Consider the following 21,135-nt stretch of genomic DNA (forward strand, 5'->3'; position numbering starts at 1 on the left):
CCTGATTTTGCAAAAGAGATGAAGCTCAGGTGATTATCCTCCTCCCACTCTCCTCCCCCCAAGATTTTGAGCTCATGTGGCCAGTTTCCATGGTGCCCTCAAGGATAAAAAATTCCTAAAAAGTTTTCTGAGCAGAGACATCCAGTTCAAACGCATGCGCTTCATTAGACGTCAGGGAAACCACACCGGTGGGTGCTAGAAACCTACCTTGGGCACCCCAGCTCCCCGTGGGCCCGTTGATGCTTCGGCCACCGCACGCTTCCCGGCAGCACCCAGCTGCAGCACCCGGTGGCCTCTCCAGCCCCTCCTCAGTGGCTGCATGATAAAGCCGACAGAGAAGTCAGAAAGACGCCCGGGCTTTGGATCAGGCTTTACGACCTGAGATAATCCCTCACTTCATTATAAGATGGGATTTTAAAACTGCAGAGCAATGAAAAGCTTCCGCTGGGCAGTGGGAAGAGAACACTTTAATAAACATAAAAATCCTATTAAAAATATATATACATAAACTGTGCAGCCACATAGAGGCACTGGCAACAGCTCTGCCAATTTATCATGAATTTTGCAGTTGGCAGTGCTTTTTTTTATTTTTAATGCCTCACCATTGGAGTCCTGCTATTGCAGGAGCCTTTTTCGCTATCTTTTTAATACAAGCAAGAGTCTAGCTGTCATTTTTGCAGAGGGAGGCTATAAAAGGTGAAATAAGTACAGTGTAAGGGATCTAAAGCCAGAAGGCTGGTCAAAAAATCCACAGTATTTTTTAATTTCATTATTTTTTAATATTTGGAGTTAGCCGTGGCTGCAAACGTAAGTCCTATAATGATGAATTGAATGAGCAATTGGTTCATTCAGAGTACCAGAACAAATCAAGGAGTAGCACATCACCCAGAGTACGCTGCTATAATGCAAAAATGTGTGTACTGAGTGAAGATAAGAGCTTAGGAGATGGTCCAGCATACCACACCAAAGAAACAAACCAGCTGAGCACCTTCATTTCTCTCCAAGCACTACAATAAATCCATCATATATCTACAGTTTCACTTGAAAGCTAATAGGTGTCCTCAAGTCAGTATCTGATTGCCGTTAAGTTGGAACGAGGTCCGCAGAAAACAGCTCAGTGTATTCTTTTGGAGGAAAAGAATAAGTCTTGGCTTGGCAGTGCCTTGCACAGCACCGATCCAGATATCAATGTGGGTAGGTGAGGTGTATTTCTGCTGTGGAACTGTGCATTTTCCAGTTATCCCCCCCTTAACTGTAACCCTTTAATGAGAAATTCGAACCCATTTAAATTAGATACAGAAAGGGGGAAAAAAAGTTCTGGTGGTGTTGCACTTTCTCAGAGCGTCTTGCATGTTTTCCAGCACTCCTCCAGAGCAGGAGGACTCTCTCCCGGTGCTTTGCCTCTGGCCATACAGGGTGCATGAGGCTGAGGGGTCCCCAGGGTGGGAAACAAAGGCAGAAAAATGTTGCTGTTTTCCCACCGTTACGCAGACCCACAATGTCAGGCTGACTCTTTGGTCAGGACTGTAAACCAGGAGATTTTCCTTCCCTGCTTTCTGTGGCCACCTTGGCTGCTTGCAAAGACCCATGAGCTGGAAGCTTATCATCTGGCCGGCATCCTCCCAAAGGTATTTTAAGAGTGCCGCGTGGAGCACCAGCTCGCAGTGCTTACAGCATCTCGTAGTGCTCCGGCAGCAGCAATTCAATCCTTATTTGGGTTTCAGCCAACGTTTGTTGTCCTCACTGGAAATGGTATTGATTATTTGAGCTCAGGAGCCAATTATGGCCGATATGATACTCACCAACTTCACATCCCAGGATGACGTGTGCCATGGAGGCTCCTTTGCTTCAACTGTACCTGCCAAATGGGCCAGTGAGGCTCCGGACAGACACCTCTGACCTTTTAAATCACCCATGGTGTGAATAAGCAGTTTAGCTCATGCCCTAAACCTTATTTGACACGTGTTTGTTGGGTTTGGTTTGAGCAGGGATTGGCATTTGTTTAATATCTCCCTTGAGGGGTGCTGTGTCCCATGCTGTGTCCCATGGGGCATCTGTCTGACTGCTTCATGGCACTGCAGATTTCATGCAGCGGGGAGAATTTTGGATGAGAGAAGACCGCTGTGCCAACGGAAAGCGGTACCTTGGGCTATTGGAGCCCACCAGCAATTGGCACCTAGCATTGCACTGCCAGGCAAAATCATACGTGAGATGAGTGCTGTGCTTGGGCTATCAGGACGATCACATCTTGCGTAGGTTGGTGGGGTTCCATGCCAGCTGCCGTGGATGAAATGACAGCTGGAGTCTGTGAGCCTCCTCTGCTTGCTAGTGATGTTGTGATGACGGGCAGCAAACGATGGTTACGGAGCCTGCGGGCAGCTGAACCGCTCCTGGGTGCCTGCTCCTGGCAGCAGGTCTGCAAAGTGGTACGCAGCAAAAGCACAAAAATCTAAAGGCTTCACCCCAATGCAAATTCAAAACAAAGACCCTGATTATAATAAACAAAGCCCAAGTCTCTGACCTCTTAGAGGTCCTTCTCAGCCAGAGGTAAGATGTCCCCTGTGGCCAGAAGCGGGAGTGACCTGCACTCTGATAAACCAGTTGCAAGAGGATCTTGAGAGCCCTACAGAGAGATTTCTGTGCCGATCTCGCAGTGCGAGGACGGGGTGCTGCAGTGCTGACGCTGTGGGGTGTCAGGAGCTCTGCTGTCCTGTGGGGCAAGTGGTGGGCATGGTGGGTTTGGTGGGTTGGTGCTGAAACATGGGCGATTCCTCATTTTGCTCTTTATTTATTACCTTATTCTGCCTCACTGAGTCTGCGTTAATGTTGCGTCTGGTGTTTTCAGTTCTCCTTGGGTTTACTGCATTTAACAGCTTCCTGGGCAAAGCACCTTCCCACGTGGCTTATTTGATGCTATTTAGATGAATTTGTTGAGCCTCTAGCCTGGGTTTCTTTCATTAAAATTTGGGCTGTACTTTTCCATCTGGCTGCCTAGTGGAAACAGTGTCCAAAACTGGTATTTCAGTCACTTTCTATATATTTTTTGCAAATTTAATTGAATTAGGAGAAGCAGGTTACTTACGCAAATGCAACGGCCCCTGTCACACTTCATAGGGCCTGTTAAACACAGAAAATCAAACATGATCGACGCTTTCCAGTAATTACAAATGCAGTGGGCAAATCAGCCTTCCTGCCCCTTGAGGAGGAGGTTGACGAGGTCTTGCTGGGGCAGCTCCTCCAGCACTGCTGCTGCTGGAGTGAAATGCGATGATGCCTCTGTCCACTGTGAAATACTGCATCTCCCATCACACCCCTGACCCAAAACAGTATTTAAACTGGGATTTAATGAACTGCAGCCAGGCCCACGTCACCTGTACAAAGCAGGAATATCACCCGCTCTGTTTATAGAGAGGGAAATGAGTTGTGATCTCTTCTCGCTGCTGGTAATGAGGCGTTAGGGGCCTTGGGCACATCTGGGACGTGCCCGCTGCGGGTGGGACGGGTCGGCGAGCGCAGGACCCTGGAGCACGCGGAGCTGCGCGTGCATCCTGCGCAGCTGGCACAGTTACTGGGGCAGCCGCGCTGCCAGAGGCTTTTGGGGATGAGTTTGCAGAGAGGAAAGGTGTCACTTGACCTTTCTGTGATTTAGTTGCCTGGCTGCTTTAATGGCTTTGGGATGTGGGAAATGGAAGTGTAAATACCGATGACGTGCAGGTGGCCTCGCCTGCGCCTGCCTGCTCCGTGCTGCCAGGGAGCAAATACATGTCCAAAGAAGGAACACATCTTTTTTTTTTTTTCCCCTCCTTCTTCTTATTTATTTCACAGGCAAGGAGCAGAGGTGGGAATAAAGGAAAAAAAGACGTCAGCTGCCTATTAGATCAGCAGCAGTTGTTTTGAGCCCTAGCTTCTCCATGCCAATTGATGTAGTAAGCTTTGTTTTGGGGGTGCTTTTCTGATGCAAAGGGCTGTCTGATCAGAAAACGGTATTTTGCTGCAATAATTTTCTGCAAGCAACTTGCACTGGTCTCTCTGAGGTAACATGCTGTTGATTAATGCATAAACTTACCCACTCTCCCTGGTGTCTAGTTTTCATTCCATGTAAGCTCTGATTATTCAGTAAAAAAGAAACATTGGCCTATGAAGCTAAACATCAAAATGCAGAAGCAGAACCCTCAGTGTCCCCACTGTTTGCAGTGTGTTTGCTCAGGGTTATTTTCATGCCACACACAATTGAGGTTATTGAGGAGAGCAAAACGACCAGTATTTGTTATTCAGTTCATTCTGGGTTTTCAGCGCTGTTGTTGTCTCACAGCAGGGGTGCCTGGGGATTCAGAGGGTGTGAGGTTATGAATTTATTACATGGTGTCTGGGGCTGCACAGGAACAGCTCCCAAAGGTCTCGCTGAAGGAGAAGGAAAGGATACTGTATGGAGGAGCCAGGAGTGGGTGGACAGAGTAGGAAACATGGGTACGGAGACATGAATTGGCTTGCCTACGGTGCCAGGGCTCTGACTGCAAGAGCAGCAATACTGGGATTTATGCTTTCGGACTGCTGGGCCGCATCTAACCTCTAAGCAAAGTGTGTAGGTTTCCAGTGGGACCTCCGCTGTGTCTTTGCTGGCTGGATCTGCATCTGAGGTCAGGTTCCTTACGCCAAGCAGATTTAACTGGGATTATGCATTTGTAAGTCTGGATCTGGGTCTGAACTGTTTCTTTCTATAATTTGCCAAACCAAAATCCAAAGTCCAGAGAATCTTAGAGAAGTTTATGCCTTTATTCCAGAGTCCGTGTCTGGTTTTACGGGCTGTTAATACAGTAAGGTTTCTTTAAAACAGTTAATAATTTGTATTAAATGTTTAGCTGCAGATTTTTAACTACTTAACGACACTAGACTAGAAGCAAATGGAATGGAACTGGGGTTATTCTTAAAAAGATTTCCATTATCTTAGCATGTGATCACCTTGTAATCTCTAATGTATATGTTACACCATCCATCCCTTACAGAGCTGTGCAGCTCTTGTCTTCTGCTTTTAGAGATGGAGGCAGCAGCCCGCAGATGCATAGGGTGCCTGCTCTGCATCTCCAAAGTCTCGGGCTAGTGCCCAGGCTGCTCTGTCAACATCCATCTCAAGTCCAGGAGAACAAAATTTGGGTTTAGCGCAGGAAAAAGGAAACAAAAGAGACCAGAAAAGCTCGAGTGAAGTATTTGGAGAAATTGTGTGATAGAAGAGAGTCGAGTTAAGTCAAAGACCTCAGGCTGTTTCCACGTGGGGAAGTCGGCAGTGCTGGTCACTGGCATCCTAGCAGATCGCTGAGGCTCATGTAGTTCCCGGTGTTGTCCTTGAAAATCTGTATGAATCCTGCAGTGGAAGTTGATGCAATTGGTGTATCTAAAAAGCAGCACAGTACCAACCTGGAAGCAGCATGGGAAGCCCAGGAGGTTGGCTGGATAAGTGAGCTCATCTTGTTCCTTGCACTGAGGTCTGTGCTGACCACATACAGACCAGATGGTGGACCTGGCTCGCTCTGCCTCTAAAACAAACCTCTGTCCTCCTCTGTCTCTTTGCAGAGCTCCCTTCCTCGGAACACTTGAGCGTGGCCGATGCGACATGGCTTGCCCTCAACGTGGTGTCTGGTGGAGGTGGCTTCTCCGGCTCCCAGCCCATTGGAGTGACCAAAATTGCCAAGTCAGTAATAGCACCACTAGCTGACCAAAACATCTCAGTGTTCATGCTCTCCACCTATCAGACGGACTTCATCCTGGTAAGAGGACACGAGAGGACCAGGCAGAGTTACCTGCCACCAGATGAAAGTTCAGCTGGGCCGTTTCAATGACATTTCTGGGAACAAGTTGTTTGAGGAGCAGCAAGAGTACCAAAGTCTGCTTTCCCCAGAGCTCTGTGCCTTGTAGTTCGGCTCTCTGACATCTCAGGAGCTTTTCCCATGGGATGAGGCATTTGTTGGTATGGGTTGTCTGGTGCCTAATGAGAGTGCTGAGCCCACACTGCAGTCTCTCCCTTAATGGAGGCACTGGCAGCATTTCCCACCATCACTCAGACATTGGTTTTCTGAGAGTTAGAGGAACATAGTGTCTGCTGTCAGGTTAGCTGATGATGGCCAAGAGGCTCCAAAGTTGTTTTGGGGATGGACAGACAGACTGTCTTTCTGTCTCACACACAGGTGTGTGCAGGCACACAGGGCACAACCACATAAGCTTTTTTTCTTTAGTAAACAAGGCTGAAGAACTGGCAGTGCTGAGTTCTTGAAGGGAAGCTGGGAAAGAGTTGAAACATCTCCCTCTTAGAAGTCTCCACACTCTTTCCACAGTATGAAAAGCACTGTGGTGCTTAATCCTGCTGATATTTGCAGTGATATCACCAAATGTGCTTCCCTAGACACACATCCAGATGGTATTATCCTGGTTCAAGCAGGAGTGATGTGTCCACTTTTCTGTGCCCTGAGAGTACGTAACCTCCACTGCAGTGTATTCTCACTTCTGGTGCACACCATCAGGAGCTAATCCTGTTGTCAACTTCAGGTACGTGAGCGAGACCTGCCCTTCGTGATGCACACGCTGGCTGCTGAGTTCACCATCCTCAGAGTAGTGAATGGGGAGACAGTGGCTGCCGATGACCTTGGGATAACGAATGGATTTGTCAAACCAAAACTGGGTAAGGACCAGCAGGGGCTCAGCTTGCCAGGGAGTTGGTCTCCATGACACATGGGGGTGAAAGTCTGCCTCCCACCTTCCTTCCACATTTTGGTGAACGTTTATCCTGTTGTAAGATAATAAACTATCTCAACACGTGCCTGAGTCTATCCCAGTTCATCCAAGGATTTGAGTAGGTGCTTAACTTTCTGAGCAATGCTGATGAGCTTTGCTGAATTTAAGCCTTTTAATGCTAGTTTCACATTTCTAGAGGAGGCATGCCTTTTGTAGGACAGAAGGTTAAAATACAATTCATTTCATTTGCAAAAATAACATTATCTGTAGCCCATACTTCCATGTTTCAACATTTCAAAGGAAAATGGCTTATATAAAAGCTTGTTTAAGTATTGCAGCGATGGATGCACAGAGAATACTGTTGTTCAACTTTCACACTTCAGTACCAGTCAGGATCAAGGCCACTGTCAGCCCAGGGCTGTACAGAACCTTAGGATGCTTCCAGTCTAGAGGAACAAGCATCAAGCAAAGGGCACAATCAGGAAGAGGAACTACTTAAATACATATGTTTACCTACACACCTGTGTGTAATTTTGTGCCCATAGCCAAACAAAGCAGGGATCAGTTATTATGAAGTGCCCCTCAGCCTTGTCACTTGATAGCTATAGATAATCTTGGTTAAGAAAATGAGCCTTATACAAAAAGCATGAAGGAAGGGCACAGTGAAACGCACGTTGTTTATACACAGGTATGCAATTCACTGTGTTGCTGTGTTTAATAGTTGCGTGCCTAAATACCGGCTGCTTCTCAGCCGCTGGCTGCAAGCATGTTTGCCAAGCTGCTGCATGTCAGCTGGTTTTTAATTTTTGTAGATGTTATAGGGGGCAAAATAGGCCCCCAGAAAGGAGGGGAAAGAGGGCGTACTGCCAGCAAGCACAGCCGGAGAAATGCCTTCCATAGCCCTGCCTTTTAAATGGTGGAAAGCCTGAATTTATTTCTACTTTTCAGTTTGTGTTGGCACCTCCTTTAGCTTGCCCCTTGTCTTATGTGGAGGCACCCAATGGCCTGAAAGCCCCTACGAGCAGAGCTGACCTGTGCCCCTTCAGGGCAGGGTACTCGGGATGATCTCACCCTGTTCCCCGGGGAGAACACCGCAAGAGCAGGTTGTCCCCAGGCTCCTCAGTCTCTGTCTGAGAGCCAGCAGGGCTTCAGCAATGAGGAACTTCCTTACAAACACTGTCAATTTTCTCTACGGCCACTGCCGGTGCGTGGATAACACCTCTGGTGGGACATGAACCTACTGCAGATGTGGCTTCACAGTTGTGTGTGTCTGTGTGTGTCTCTTTCAGTTCAGAGGCCTGTCATTCATCCCCTTTCCAGTCCGAGTAATATGTTCTGCGTCACCAGCCTGGATCCAGATACCCTTCCCACTGTTGCTACACTCCTAATGGATGTCATGTTTTACTCCAATGGGTAGGTCCCGGCAGGGAGACAGGCTCCCAGGGGAGGTGTGGCTGGTGTCTGGAGGCACAAATTCACATTGCTCCTCCAGGATGCCCAGGGATCTGCTACGGCCTTATGCTGCTGCAGTGCTCTGCAGTTAGGGAGTGAGGTTTCACAGGCTCAAGAGTTGTCCTGACAGGTTGTCCTGACAGGTGGAAGCCAAATAGGAGATTGAGGGTGCCCAAAGACATCCACTGGCTTTGGAAAGCTGAGCCTTTTCAGATTTAAGCTAAGAATAGCAACATGATCAATGTGCTGCATATCCACATGTGACCAGAGGACTTACAGCTGGCTGTGCTACTGCCCATCGGTGCCTGTGGCTCCTGGCCCACAGCCTCCTGCGAGAGGACCTTGGGGAAGGGTTAGGAGAGTTTTGTCATTTGTGGGGACTGGCATTTTTTTCCCCTGCAAAATCAAAAAAAAGAAAAGCAGTATAATGTGACAGGATTCAGTGTCACTTCCCTAAGTCAGTGTATGAACATTTCTGGTTTCACTGCCTATATCTGCTTTAAAAGCCTTCCTTTGCTCTTCTAGCCACAGTTAATGCTGTTCTCTTCTGTTTCTTCAGAGTAAAAGACTCGGTGGTGGGCAACGAAGACTCGGGACATATTCGCTTTTTCTCCTTTTCTCTCATTGAGGGTTACATCTCCTTGGTCATGGATGTCCAGACACAGCAGAGGTGAGCTTTGGTCTTAGGGTCTCCTGGACCCCAAAAAAGCACCTGGGATGTTCCTAAAGAAGCAGGAAGCAGCTTAAGCTCCTCCATGTTAATTCTTCATTGCATGGGTGTCATGTGCCTGTACACCTTGTCACTTTTTTGAGCGAAGTCTGGCACGTTAGTTGCCAGAAGCCCTGACTTTTGGGCTTGTCTGTCCAAGTCCTCAGTGAAATCACAAGCCTACAGGATAATGTAGGGTTATCTCACTTTTGAAAAAGGAACAGTGGAGCAAAGTGATTTTGACATTTTTATTCCATTGTTCATTAGTTGTGCTTTTAAGAGCAAAACCCCAAAAAATCGCGTTTACATGGTTGAAGTTTTACTGCTAAAGGCCAAAAGTAGGGTGGGGACATCAGTGATGCTGTCCTCCCGCTTTCCTTTTACACATGGCTGGGCTTGGTGCGGAGTCTCGTTGTGATGATAATGTACTGAGTCATCCCTGTGCAGCGGGAGCCCATGACTCGTTTGTCTGGCAAGGAGAAAGTCAGCTAGGGAGCAAATCTCAGCCTGTTTGTGTGTGTGTACTTCTGCAGCTTCACATCACAGAGGTCTCTCAGATCTGGAGGCTAGGCAGGATGCTGCGCTGACATGCAATGCATAGATTTGCTTTTGACACACAGTGCAGTGTTTGGTTTTGATTCTTGCCTGCCGTAGGGACTTGTTTTGCAAACTAATAATTGTCCTCTTGAAAGGTGCTTCGACCTTAATTGGAATAAACCTCTATCTGCCTTCAGGAGAGGCTAGAGGGTTGGAGTGGCAGCCTGGTGCTTGGGGAACCTGGGCAGCCAATTCCTTCTCTGTCACAGACTGCCTGCTTGACCTTGGGCAAGTCTCTTAGCCCTGGTCTTCTTTCCCCTGCTAAGGAATGGGGATCTCTGCAGGGATCCCAGGGACCTTCCAGGGATGGTGTGGGGAAGAGCACTGATGATGCTCATACGCAAAAACAGTGGTCACCATTCACATTCCCAAGAGAGTAGGTATGGAAACATATTCTGTCCCTAGGTGTTTCTAAATGCAGCTCAAATCAAGCCTTCAGATTAACAGTCTCGACGTTTGTAAAGCTGGGGCATGGCCCGTTTCTTAGAAATCTTTTTCCGTGCCTCTCTGGGTGCCTATGCACACTTCCAGCATCAGATGCTGATTTACCATAGGACATCTGGAGGGGCAGGCAGGTGCATCTGTCCTGCTTGCCTTGAGTTTTCAGTTTCCCCGAGCTGCTGCCGCCGCTATTGTTGGCTTCAAGCAGCACAGGGATACAGGAACAGCAGCATCCCCGCAGGCAGAATCTGACACGCTGCTGTGTTTTAATTGCCACGTTTGGTGTTCCTTTTCTTTTACAGATTTCCTAATAATTTGTTGTTTACAAGTGCATCTGGTGAACTCTGGAAGATGGTGCGGATTGGTGGGCAGCCTCTTGGCTTCGGTAGGTAAACATTTGGGGGATCAGTTGGTGCACAGGTAGTCAGTCGCCTCAGGGCCTTCAAGGATGATGGAAAAATCCATCTGAGGCTAAGGCTTTTTAAGAGCCAGCAGCTTAACATGACTTTGCAAGCTGAGATTTTCAAACAGGAGGAGTCTGACTCCTACCTAATAAGTCAGACTTCTAAATATACTTTTGAAAGTGCTACATGCTTGACAGCTCCATCTAAATTGCATTCATCTGCCGGACTTTGGAGGTAGCTACAGCTGAGTCTGTGTTTAAAGAGAAAAAGTGGACAAAAAGATTGCATGGGAATGCATTGTAGATTACTGAAATCAGAGGTCAGAAGGCACTGTCGTACTGCAGTGCAGTCCTTGGGCAGCTCTGTGGCTTTAGTATATTTAGTATAGATTTACAGCAGTCCAAGTGGGAGTCCTCTTCATAGACCTCCTTCACATCCAGTGCTGCAAACGTTTTCTCTACTCAGAAGAATGTTGGACCTAAGTAGCCCAGAGCAAACGCGTCACATCTGCAGAAGTGTTCTTGTTATTTTTATGTCCCCTGTACTTTTAAGGAGTGTGATCTGAATGCTGCAACAAAGGCCTGATCGTCAGGAAACACTGGGGCTCCTTCCCATGGTCTCTGAAACAGTTACAAAATACAGGCTTCGAGAACATTTCTGAAAAATATTTGGCCAATTTTTATATTTCATTGCAACTTCTGCACCAGACAATCAAAAGTAGCAAGAAGGAAATTTTCATGCACCTTCTCTTTATGCATCTTAGAGGCAAAATATGTAGAAATGGCATAGTATATGTCATTGACGGGACATCAGGACACCTACCAGTCACCTAAATATGCGATGTTTCAATATGTTAGCTTACAGTCAAGTTGAAATACTCAGTTTGGATCAGTGAAACCCAGATTCCATCTGGAAACACTGTACCATTGATCTGCAATGAACAGGACAGATGAACCATTTAAATTGGCCTGAAATCCTGCCTCAGGAGCTGTGGTGGTCTGTGGTCTAGGAACCATGGGTCCAGGCCGGCCAGCGGGTCAGCGTCTCCTCTCTCAGAGATGTAGGGCAAAGTGTTTTATAAAAACAACTAAAGAGAAACATGGAGGTTAAGGTTATGAGAGACTGGTTTTGGTGCTTCCTTCCTGAACGTCATTAATTGCCTTTCTTCGGACTTCTGAAAATCATTCCAGTTCTAATGTTTTGTGCCTTTGGGGGATTTACATTTCTCTGTAACAAAAAGAAGGCCGTAAAATCAAATGTGCAATGTATTGTGGTGGCCCAAAGAGCCTGATTCTGTGAGAAAGAACACATTTTACTACAGAGATCCCTTCTGATTGGAGTTTGTGAAGACAAACTCCTCCCTGTATAGGCGTGGAGCTGGCGAGACCCGGGGTGCCTTTCAGACAATGATTGATTTTTTTATCTCCCCCACAGATGAATGTGGAATTGTCGCTCAGATTTCTGAGCCTTTGGCTGCAGCTGACATCCCAGCCTACTACATCAGTACTTTTAAGTTTGATCACGCATTGGTGAGTACCAAAACAGCTTCTTTGGAACAAGGGAGATCTTTTCCCTGGGAGAAAACTCATGATGAGAACATCATTTCCCATCTGGAGAGCTTGCTGGAGTGCCTTTGCTCTGACGTAGCCCAGTAGATACCTCTCTCCAGCCTCCTGGCTGTCACCGCCCTGGGTCAGAGGCTCCTGAACCAAGCCCAGCCCTACCCCAAGGCAAAGCCGTGTCAGGGAGTGTCATTCTTGCAAAAGGCTGGTCTCAGTCCTTAAAGACCTGCAGCGATGGAGACTTCATGACCTCCCCAAGCAGTCTTTTCCACTGTGTCACTATCTTTCATTAGAAACAGCCTCTCCATTTTCAAAACCTCTCCATTTTCCTGCAGACATAGTCGGAGGCTCCAGACTCGCAGGAGGGTGCCTTTGTGTGTGGGGAACTTTTTGAGAGTCTCCCAGTAGCGGACCCCTGCCTTCATCTCATGGTACCTGCATGGCCCTAACCTTTTTAGTTTTGAGACCCATCTGTGAGTCCTGATTAGCTCTGCTGTCCCTGCATCGTCCTCCTCATGGTGTAGGCCTTTGATAAAAGAGCAATAATTGGCAGCACAGCAAGGGAAGGTGATTTTGAAGCAGAGAAGGGTGTTGCCATGTTTGTTCTCATGAGCGCCCATAAGCAGTTGCAGCACAGTCATCAGCATGAGGGCCTTGCCATTCGTGCAGGGTTCTCTTCTCTTTTATACTGGCGGATATTTTACCTTCTAGGCCTACCTCTGTTCTTCCTTTGGCTGTATAGGACACCCTCAAAAATGAGGAATTTCCCTGAAAAGGGAAAATTGCTATGCCTGTAGCCACAAACAGGATGGCATTTGACTTGGAGCCCGTTCCCCAAGTCCTGAGGGAGGGAGCCAGTAGCCCATGCGCTAGCAAAGCTAACAAAACTCAGCTGCTTTGTGCTTTTGGGTTTTTTTTCTTAAATGTGCCCTTTATTGCATTATACTTTCATCACTGTGAATTCACTGCTCAGGCCCTACTTTTGACCTGTAAAAGCTCCAGTGAGTTCAGGGTGGGTTTTTTTCAGCTAATTACATTGGTTTTTCACAGTTGGTGCGAACCATTTGCAGCCTATAGGTCATGTGTGTAAAGAGTAAAAGTAAATATTATTCCAGATAGCAAAGGTCAAAGTGTTATATATGTTTGTCTTATTTTCTTGAATATTAACTGTGGTGATAAGATAAGCTAATAAAACACCATTTTAAAATCAATACTGTTAGCTTTGCCTCACATTCCTACCTGTTGTTGTGGCCCCAGGTGCATGCTTTCCATGCAGAGCACAAGGTGCAGAGTGCTTCTAGTTGTCAAGCAATATCTGGAGAGCTAAGCCCTGTTGGTTAAAACAGATATTTCACTTAAAACTTGTGCCATACAATTGTGATGACTGTGCAGGCAGCTCCGCCTTTCAAAAGTGTCTCATCCTGCTGCATCTGAGCCCAGCAGATCCCTGCCTCCGAGCAGCTGGCAGGGTATTATTTGGGCCATGCCCTAAGGTCTGCAGATCTTCCTTACTCAAATCAGCATTTTAGCATTTTCCTTGCTACTTGCTGTTTTCTTTTTGTAGGGTTTTAAAAGCCTTCTCATCTGGACAGTGCTATTCTAGCTGTCAAATCCTTCCACCATGTGGAAGGTGCATTTCAAGCCCTCCTTTGCTTGACTTTGCTCCGGGCATGGTGGCTGGGCTGTGTGCTTGCTGGCTCTAGGTTGGTTTTGTTGGCCCATACCCTGACCTAGATTTTGTCATGTTTTCCCTAACTTTGCTACCCAGACACCTTGACTTCTAGTGACATTTCTTAAGGTCCAAGTGCATCTTGAATCCTTTCTCTACATCCTCCCTTTCTTTATTTAAGGTTGTTCAGTACTTGTCAACAATTCAGAGTGCTTTATAAAAGCTTGTTGTTCCCTTCCACCTGATCTTTTTTCTCCTGTGCATCTTAAGTTTTGTTGCTTAATTATTTATTTGACCGGGGTATTAATACTCAGGTCTTCCTGCAGTGCTGTAGCTGTAGAAGTTTGCCCTGGAAATCAGGACCTGTGCTTGAGAAGAAGTCCCTTTGGGAGACAATGCTGAGATGGGAACCTCCAGGTCTCTGGTGTATCCCCTGGGTGACATAAGGCCAGGCTGGAGAGCGCTACGGTTTCCAGCTCCCTCTAGAGAGAGCAAGTGAGAAGAGTCCCTTTTCCAGGTGCTCTGCTCTCACTGCCCGCTCAGAGGTATCTTGCTCTTCTTCACCAGCATTTTGCATCTAATGAGGCTGAAGCTATGTCTGGGGCATAGTTTGGAGCCTTACTTTTCCCTTCATGGTAGATGCTTTGATCTGCCCTCTAGCTGACAGGTGAACATGCTGCACCAGCTGCCCTGGGGTAGGGATCTTTGCTAAGGGGCAGAGAGGGGTAGGACTTCTCCACTGGTGGCAAACTAGGATGCGTCCTAGAAATCAAAACTGTTCGCACATCTGTCCTGGAGAAAATCTGGCCCAAACATTTGTGATATGATTGATACCTTGACGTTAAACGAGTCAAGCATTTTGAGTGAAGGAAGGATCAGCCCGTTGCGTTCAAGCGAGGAGGTGGGTCCGGGCAGGTCAGAGCCGGCTGGCCAGAACTGGCTGGTTCTGCTTCCTCCTGCTTCTGTGCTGCACCAAGGGAGCATATGGAGAGACCCGCCGATCATCCGCTGGGGCTGGCTAAGAAAATGTGTTTTGCAAAATTGATTCCTATGTCTTTTCTCATTATCTTCTGGAGAGGCGGAGAGGCAGAGAGTCATACAACTTCTTCCGCTGCAGCGTTCAATGTACTGGGAAAAATGATGGAGAGGAGGCAGTGGAGATCCTGTCTCAAAGTCCTATTCCCTCCGGTGGAGGTTTGCTGGGGTTTTCTTCCTAACCCACAAGAATTTGCTGTATGGTTGTTCTAAGATTATTTTCTTCCTTTCCCAGCTGACTTCTGTTCACACATCATCAGTTAGCTGCTCCTATTCCATCTTCCCATTGGAAAACTGAAAATTGAAGAAAACTTTTCTTGTTATTTCTCATGGGGTTTTTTTCCTCAGTTTTGTTAAAAGCCTTGCAGAAAATGACAGTCCAGTTGTATTTCCACTGTCTGAGCTCTGGAGGGTGTCCAGTGAATCCAGGTATTGTACTCCTGGCCAAGGACTCAAATACCTTGCAGAGGAGACAGTCCCTTCTTCAACTTACTTAACGTGAATTATTTTGGCTTCTTGCAGCAGCTCACAGGTAATTTATTTTTCCCTCAGTCCCCTTTCGACTTTCCAAGAGCTGTGAGCTGCCTGTCCCGAGTGCCGTCTTTGAGTTTATGTAACGGCCAGACGCCTCTTTTCTGTCTGATGTAACTTTACTTGTGATATTCTTTTCTACCGATGACAGTCGCTCTGAGATCTTTTGCATCTTCTGTTACAAGGGTTTTTTCTTGCAGTAAGTGTGAAAAGACACCCACTAATAATTTTGTATATGGACTTCTATGGTTAAGTCTCGTCACAAGACTGGATAAGAAAGCTCAGGTGCTACGCCGCACCATCTGGGACCCCCCACCACAAGCAGACTGGCACTCGTCTTCTTCTGTTCACCAGCATGTTCCCCTGTCCCCCGATGTGGTCTCCCCACCCACACTTATGGGTCCCAAACCTGTAGGATGCCCCGGAGAGCCTCATGGAGCCGCCTTAGGCAGCCACAGAAATCCATCAGCACAGGCGCCTTGCATGAGCGAGCTCCTTGGCGTACAAATGCTTTACCAACAAAAGGAAGGGGAAGGAGGGGAGAGGAAGAGGAAGAGGAGAAGGAAAGGCAAACCCCAAAGCAGTTGCCTCCCCACCAGCACCCACCACACAGACAGCAAACCAGCCACTTACAAAATTGGCTCCTGGGGGTACCGTGGGTTAATGCTTTTGAACCGGAGGGTGTCTCTTGTAGTTGGAGTCCTTTCTCAGCGGAGTTCAGGTGTCCAACAGCAAAGTACCTGGCTCCTTGGGACTGTTCTGGCTTTGTCTCCTGCCTCTCCTTTCCTTGTCATCCCTCCCTGGCTTTTGCTAGAGCATGACCTTTTTTTTTTTGTTTTCTTGCAGGTACCTGAAGAAAATATAAATGGTGTGGTCAATGCACTCCAAGTCAGTCAAGCTGAAAAGCATTAGAAATCTTCTGAGCTGGTTCCAGATGCTTTTTATTATTATAATTATTATTATTATAATTATTATTATTATTATTATTCTTTTTTTCTCACAGTATTTCTTGAAAAATCTGATTCCAGAGAGTGACATGAAAAGAGACTGTGGAAAGTTGAGCAGAAACAGCTCCAATAAGCCTTTGTTTTAATTATTATTATTATTATTGTTATTGTTATTTTATTAAATTTATGAATGAGGGGCAGGAGGAAAGGGAGTTCAGACGGTTTCCTGACGTTCAGCTCCAAGGCGAAGCGTAACCTGCCCATGTTCTCGGTGTGGAAGGAGCTGCCCGGGGATACCCGTCTCTCCCCGAAGCGCAGCGGCACGGATGGCCGCATGCGTGGGCGCCCTGCCGAGAGCTTTGCGGCATGGCTGGGACGGACGGGCCGCTTGCTCAGAGAGAGCCCTGAAAACCATAAACAAAATGAAATGTGGAATTAAACAGAAAAGACGTCGCATAGTGGTGGCTTGTCTCCTCGCATCAGACTTTCTGAGGACCGTCCGTCATTGCATATGTTGAGATAGGATGGGAATTGGGTTCTATTTCCCCCTGACAAAACTGTTTGGCATTGGAAAAGGGGAAAATATCCAGTCGTTTGAATTTTCCCTTTCTCTGTGCAGCCAAAGCTGGCTGCTCCAAGAAAACCTGGGCAGGGGGAGCATTGCTCTGGGCTGCCTCCTGGCAGGTGGTGCCACCAAGACTTCTGTCTGCATTGAAACTTGGCTGTTTTAGCTCAGTTTTCCCCAGTCACCCTCCCACCGCCCCCAGTGTCCTCCTGCCATGTCCCCTGCTCCAGGACAGCTGCTGTCCCCGAGCCCCCACATCAGAGCCATCCCTGAGCCCTTGTCCCCCAGGGCCAGCAAGAGGAGGGAGGCATCTCTTCTGTCCCCGCAGGCTTTTTCCCATCCAATTTGTACGCATTCATGGGGACACGAAGCATTGCCCGGGGTCCCTGGGTAGCTTCTCTTGCACATCCTAGGCCACCTCGGCCAAGAGCTGCAGTGGGTTGTCCCCACCAGGGCCAGGAGGGTGCCTACGCCCTGCTGGGACCCTCCTGCAGTTTTTCGTCAGCTCCTTCATCACCAGGGTGGAAATCACTGCCGGCTGGGGACCTGGCTCCCAGGGTTTTTCCATTGGGTTCAGTGGGCAGCCCTTCAAAAGCAGAACGGTGCTGAAAACGCATAAAACCTGAGGCATTTCCTTCTGGTCGTGTCGCGAGAAGATGATGTGGGCTTTTCCCATGGGGCAGCAGGAGTGTGTTTGCTCCTGGCTTGAGCCAAAGCTGCAGGCCAGCAGGAGCCAGGCGTCAAGGCCCGTGGTGGCACCCGCCTCTGAATCATGCCCGCGGCCACTCCCAGCACCGTGGAAGACAGCGGTGACCGGTGCCGGGAGAGCAAGCATCACCCAGGACGTAGGTACCAGCAGTCTGCGCCACGCTGTGACCGTGCAGCGAGGGGTGGTGGAAAGGACAAGCCGTCTGCAGAGGACTCTGCTTTTACGGTCAGGACCCCAAGGATTTCTTGCATTTCTAGACTTCTTCCAGTTTCATTTTTGATATGGAGAAACTGCAGGTCTTACAGTTTTAATGAGGGCTTTCCAGCCTGGCTTTAGAGACAGCCTCTAGCATGGTTTTGCTCAGGCTTTGTCTTGCAGGTTTGAGCCAGGGTTTTGCATTAATCTGGAGGCAGGAAGCAAGCGCCTGAGATCATGCCACGGGCATGGTTTATTCTGGTGTGTAGGACACGCAAACAGGTTTATACTGGTGTGTAGGACATGTAAACACACACACGGGCTTACGGCTCGCTGTTTAGTTCTCCATTCACGGTGCTGGAGGGCTCAGCTTAACATTTGTGGTTTCTGGTGCTGCTGGACCCAGACATTGAGTTGCAAATCTTTCTGATTTTTCATCACTGGGACGTTGTGTGGCAGCTAGACAGGGAATCAGAGCATCCACAGGAAAAATCATGGGTAACTGTCTTTTGTAGGCCCTAACTGAGTTAAAGCATCCCTGCTGAGAAACACTTAGGCACATATTTAATACTTTACCGAACAGTATGTTTTGCTGTTCCTGTACGTGGGTTTTCAGAATTGCCCCATGATACACTATATTCACTCCAGTTTTCTGGAGTAAAGGTTTATTCCAGGTGCAGCACCATGCGTCTCTGGATGTTTGCTTGGAAAGATGCTTTGGTCTCCTGCCGCATGCTGTCAGGATGCGAGCGCAGGCTGTGCCGTGCAATATTGAAAAAAAAGCACTCGGAGATGCTTTACAGGAATCTGCACCGTGTCATTGGCAGTCTGCTGAGCTGAAGGATATGGCAGGGCGGTTGGTAGCTTTTCACCACGTAAATTGTTGAAGGGTTTCTCCTTGGGATGGCAGATTGGCGTGTTTGTAGGACTGTGCAGGATTTCTTTGAAGAGGGATACCAGCACGCGAGTTGGTGTACAGCTACTGCGTTGCCAGCCAGGCTTTCGGATCGGCCAAGCTGAGCCTGAGCTTTCCCTGCGTGCATGGACAGTGTCACCGGGACAGGGTCTTCTTTGTGCTCCTGGGTTTTGTCGACTATTGGAAAATGATTATTTAGCCACTTTCCACATCAGAGAGCAACGTGCATTGCCCTCTGCGTGCTTAGAAAGTGCTGCTTTCTAAGGACCACGACATGTGCGGTAAGGAATTACTTGAAACAAGCATCAACTTTACTGAGCCTTAAGAGAAAGCGAAAAAAATAGGTTTGTTTTTTTTTTTTTAACTTTGCACTCAGGCTATTTTAGAGGCCGATTTTTTAATTTAAATTCTCCACCTTTTTTCGTGAGGGAGTCAGCCTTAAAGTTGTGAAATCTGTAGAAAGTTTTGGGGTGTTTCAAAACTTCACAAAGCAGGTTGATGTCCCAGCATGAGAAAGTTAGCCTGAAAAATTCACAAGGTGTAAAATGCCGTTGAGGGACTCTCTGTCTCTGCCATCATCCTCGGCTTCACCTTTTTATTTCCTCTCTCATTCTGTCCTGAGAACCAAGAAGATTGTTTCAGACAACTTGGGGTAGTTCGATGCTCTCCCTTTAGCGTTCCCCAGATTGCTTTGCTGGGGGGAACTGAGATACTCCAAATTTACCCAGAATTGGTTGAACCTTGAACCAGAGCCCTGGGGAAGGGCAGTCCAGCGCGCAGTCAGATCAGTGCAAACTTGCGCAGTGGTGTTGCTTGTGAGACCTTCACTGGGAAAGGCAGGAAGGGGTCTGTAGGGGCTTTGTTAAAAAAAATTAATAGTAATAATAATAATATAACACCCCAGTGCTTAACGAGCCCAGAGCAGTGGCTCTGAAAGCTGCTCAACAGCTCCTGCTCTCCCAGCACCTGGCCTTTGGGGTGGGGAAAAATTGAAGGGTCTTTTGGATTTTTTTAAATGCCTTATGCTAATAATGTCTCTGAGCATCCCTGGCATCGTGCTGTTTAACACCGTGTGGATAAAAGGAGGAACATGTCTTAGCGGGACGCCCTTTGGCTGGGCATTGCTGAAAGCCCGGGTTCCCCGTCAGCCGCCCGCGCTGCCCCGAGCATCCCTGCTCCGCTGCCTGCAGAGTTCCACCCGGCCGTGGTTGCTGCTAATCAGGGATCACCTCAACGCTGCGGGACCCTCCCCGTGCCCTCTCAGTTCCTCGCATTGCACAAGAATTCACCAAACAGCGGAATGCAAAAAGCGTTTCCAGCCCTGCAAGGAGGGGTGGGCAGGGAAGGAGAACATAGCCCTCCTGTGCCCTCCTTGTTTCTCCGAGGCCTTTGTTTTCTTAGAAATCCCAACCTTTCTCATGTTGTGTGTGTTGCTACGTAGCTTTTTTGTCTTTTTTCCCCCGCCCTAATTAGATTTTGGCTGCAAACTCCTTTCTACTGTGCAAGTGTGTGCATATGTTCATATAATTGTATAGTGTTTACATAGAAATACTTAGTATGTCTCTATTGCACACATATATAAATACCTGTGTTTTATGTTTGTATGGCTATATACTGTACATAGCATATATACTTGAGCAATATAGGTTAATATATACTGTGTGAGTACATGTGTGTATACTCTAGGCACATGCTCTGTGTGTGTATATATATGTAGTAAGTGCTGTATACACACATTTATTCACCATATATTTTTAATTCAAGTATATAGGCAATATGAATACTTAGTTACGCTCTCGGGATTTCTCCACACGTTTTTAGCAAAGAGCAGCAGCGCAGCTGACCTGGAGCAGAGCCGCGGCTCCTCTGCTTGCTGTGAGTAGGCAGAGACCCACGCCGATTCGCAGCCTCGGGTTTTCCTGCCTGCTTCAGAAACACCCCGTTCCTCTTCAGTTTGGTGCCTCAAGCACAGAGACTGTAGGAAAGTTGCTCCTTTTTCTTTACATTTTGGTTGCTGCCCTGAAGTGCTTCAGCCTGCAAGTAGCGATGGTTCATTTGCAAAGTGCCTGCCCAGACCCTGACTGGGGCGTTTGCAATGGGGCTTCCAGTTCCCACAAGCACCAAGCCGGTGCCCGTGCCGTCCGCCTTCCCCCGGCCGAGGCTGGGTCCGGGCGCCGGCCACGGGGAGCACCTCCTGAACCTCCTGCCCGCGAGGTCTTTGGGACGGCCTGGGCTTGTCGCCACGTCTCCTCCGGAGCCGGTTCACGGTGGGCTTCCCCAGAGTCTCTGCGCGAGGCTGCACGGCTGCTTTCTGCGGGTGCGTGGTTTCCTGATAGATGCGTGTGCTGGTGGCTCGGTGGCCAGAAGGCAACCCATGGCTAATGCAGAGCTCTGGTATTTATTGGGAAACTCACGTTTGTTGGCCTGTGAGGAGCTTTAAATCAGTGGGTTATTTTTAAATCGATGGAAATGTTGGAGGGTCTCTTCCCATTAAAAGAGCGGCTGTTTGAACTTGGTCATTGGAAGTGTATGGTCTTTGCATCTCATAGTCAGAGTTTCCTGCTGACCAGCAGAGGTGTTTGTTAGGGTCCACGTGGGAAAAGGTTTTTACCCAAAACATCCCATAGTTTGATATTTCAGTTACGCTTCACCAAATGCAGTGGGGGTGCTGCCTTGCCGC

General features: G+C 47.9%; 1 protein-coding gene across 1 annotated transcript in view; it reads left to right on the top strand.

The window, feature by feature from the left end:
* Positions 1-16,531, top strand: part of CASTOR2 (cytosolic arginine sensor for mTORC1 subunit 2) — a 124,990-nt gene extending 108,459 nt beyond the window's left edge. The window contains exons 3-9 of the mRNA XM_072881850.1: positions 5,569-5,762; positions 6,538-6,670; positions 8,013-8,136; positions 8,735-8,845; positions 10,225-10,307; positions 11,761-11,855; positions 15,970-16,531. Of these exons, the coding sequence (XP_072737951.1) occupies positions 5,569-5,762; positions 6,538-6,670; positions 8,013-8,136; positions 8,735-8,845; positions 10,225-10,307; positions 11,761-11,855; positions 15,970-16,035 (806 nt within the window). The 3' untranslated portion in view covers positions 16,036-16,531. The remainder of the gene's footprint in view (positions 1-5,568; positions 5,763-6,537; positions 6,671-8,012; positions 8,137-8,734; positions 8,846-10,224; positions 10,308-11,760; positions 11,856-15,969) is intronic.
* The last annotated feature ends 4,604 nt before the right edge of the window (positions 16,532-21,135 follow it).

Source organism: Ciconia boyciana, chromosome 17, assembly GCF_034638445.1.
Source record: "Ciconia boyciana chromosome 17, ASM3463844v1, whole genome shotgun sequence".
Classification (NCBI taxonomy): domain Eukaryota; kingdom Metazoa; phylum Chordata; class Aves; order Ciconiiformes; family Ciconiidae; genus Ciconia; species Ciconia boyciana.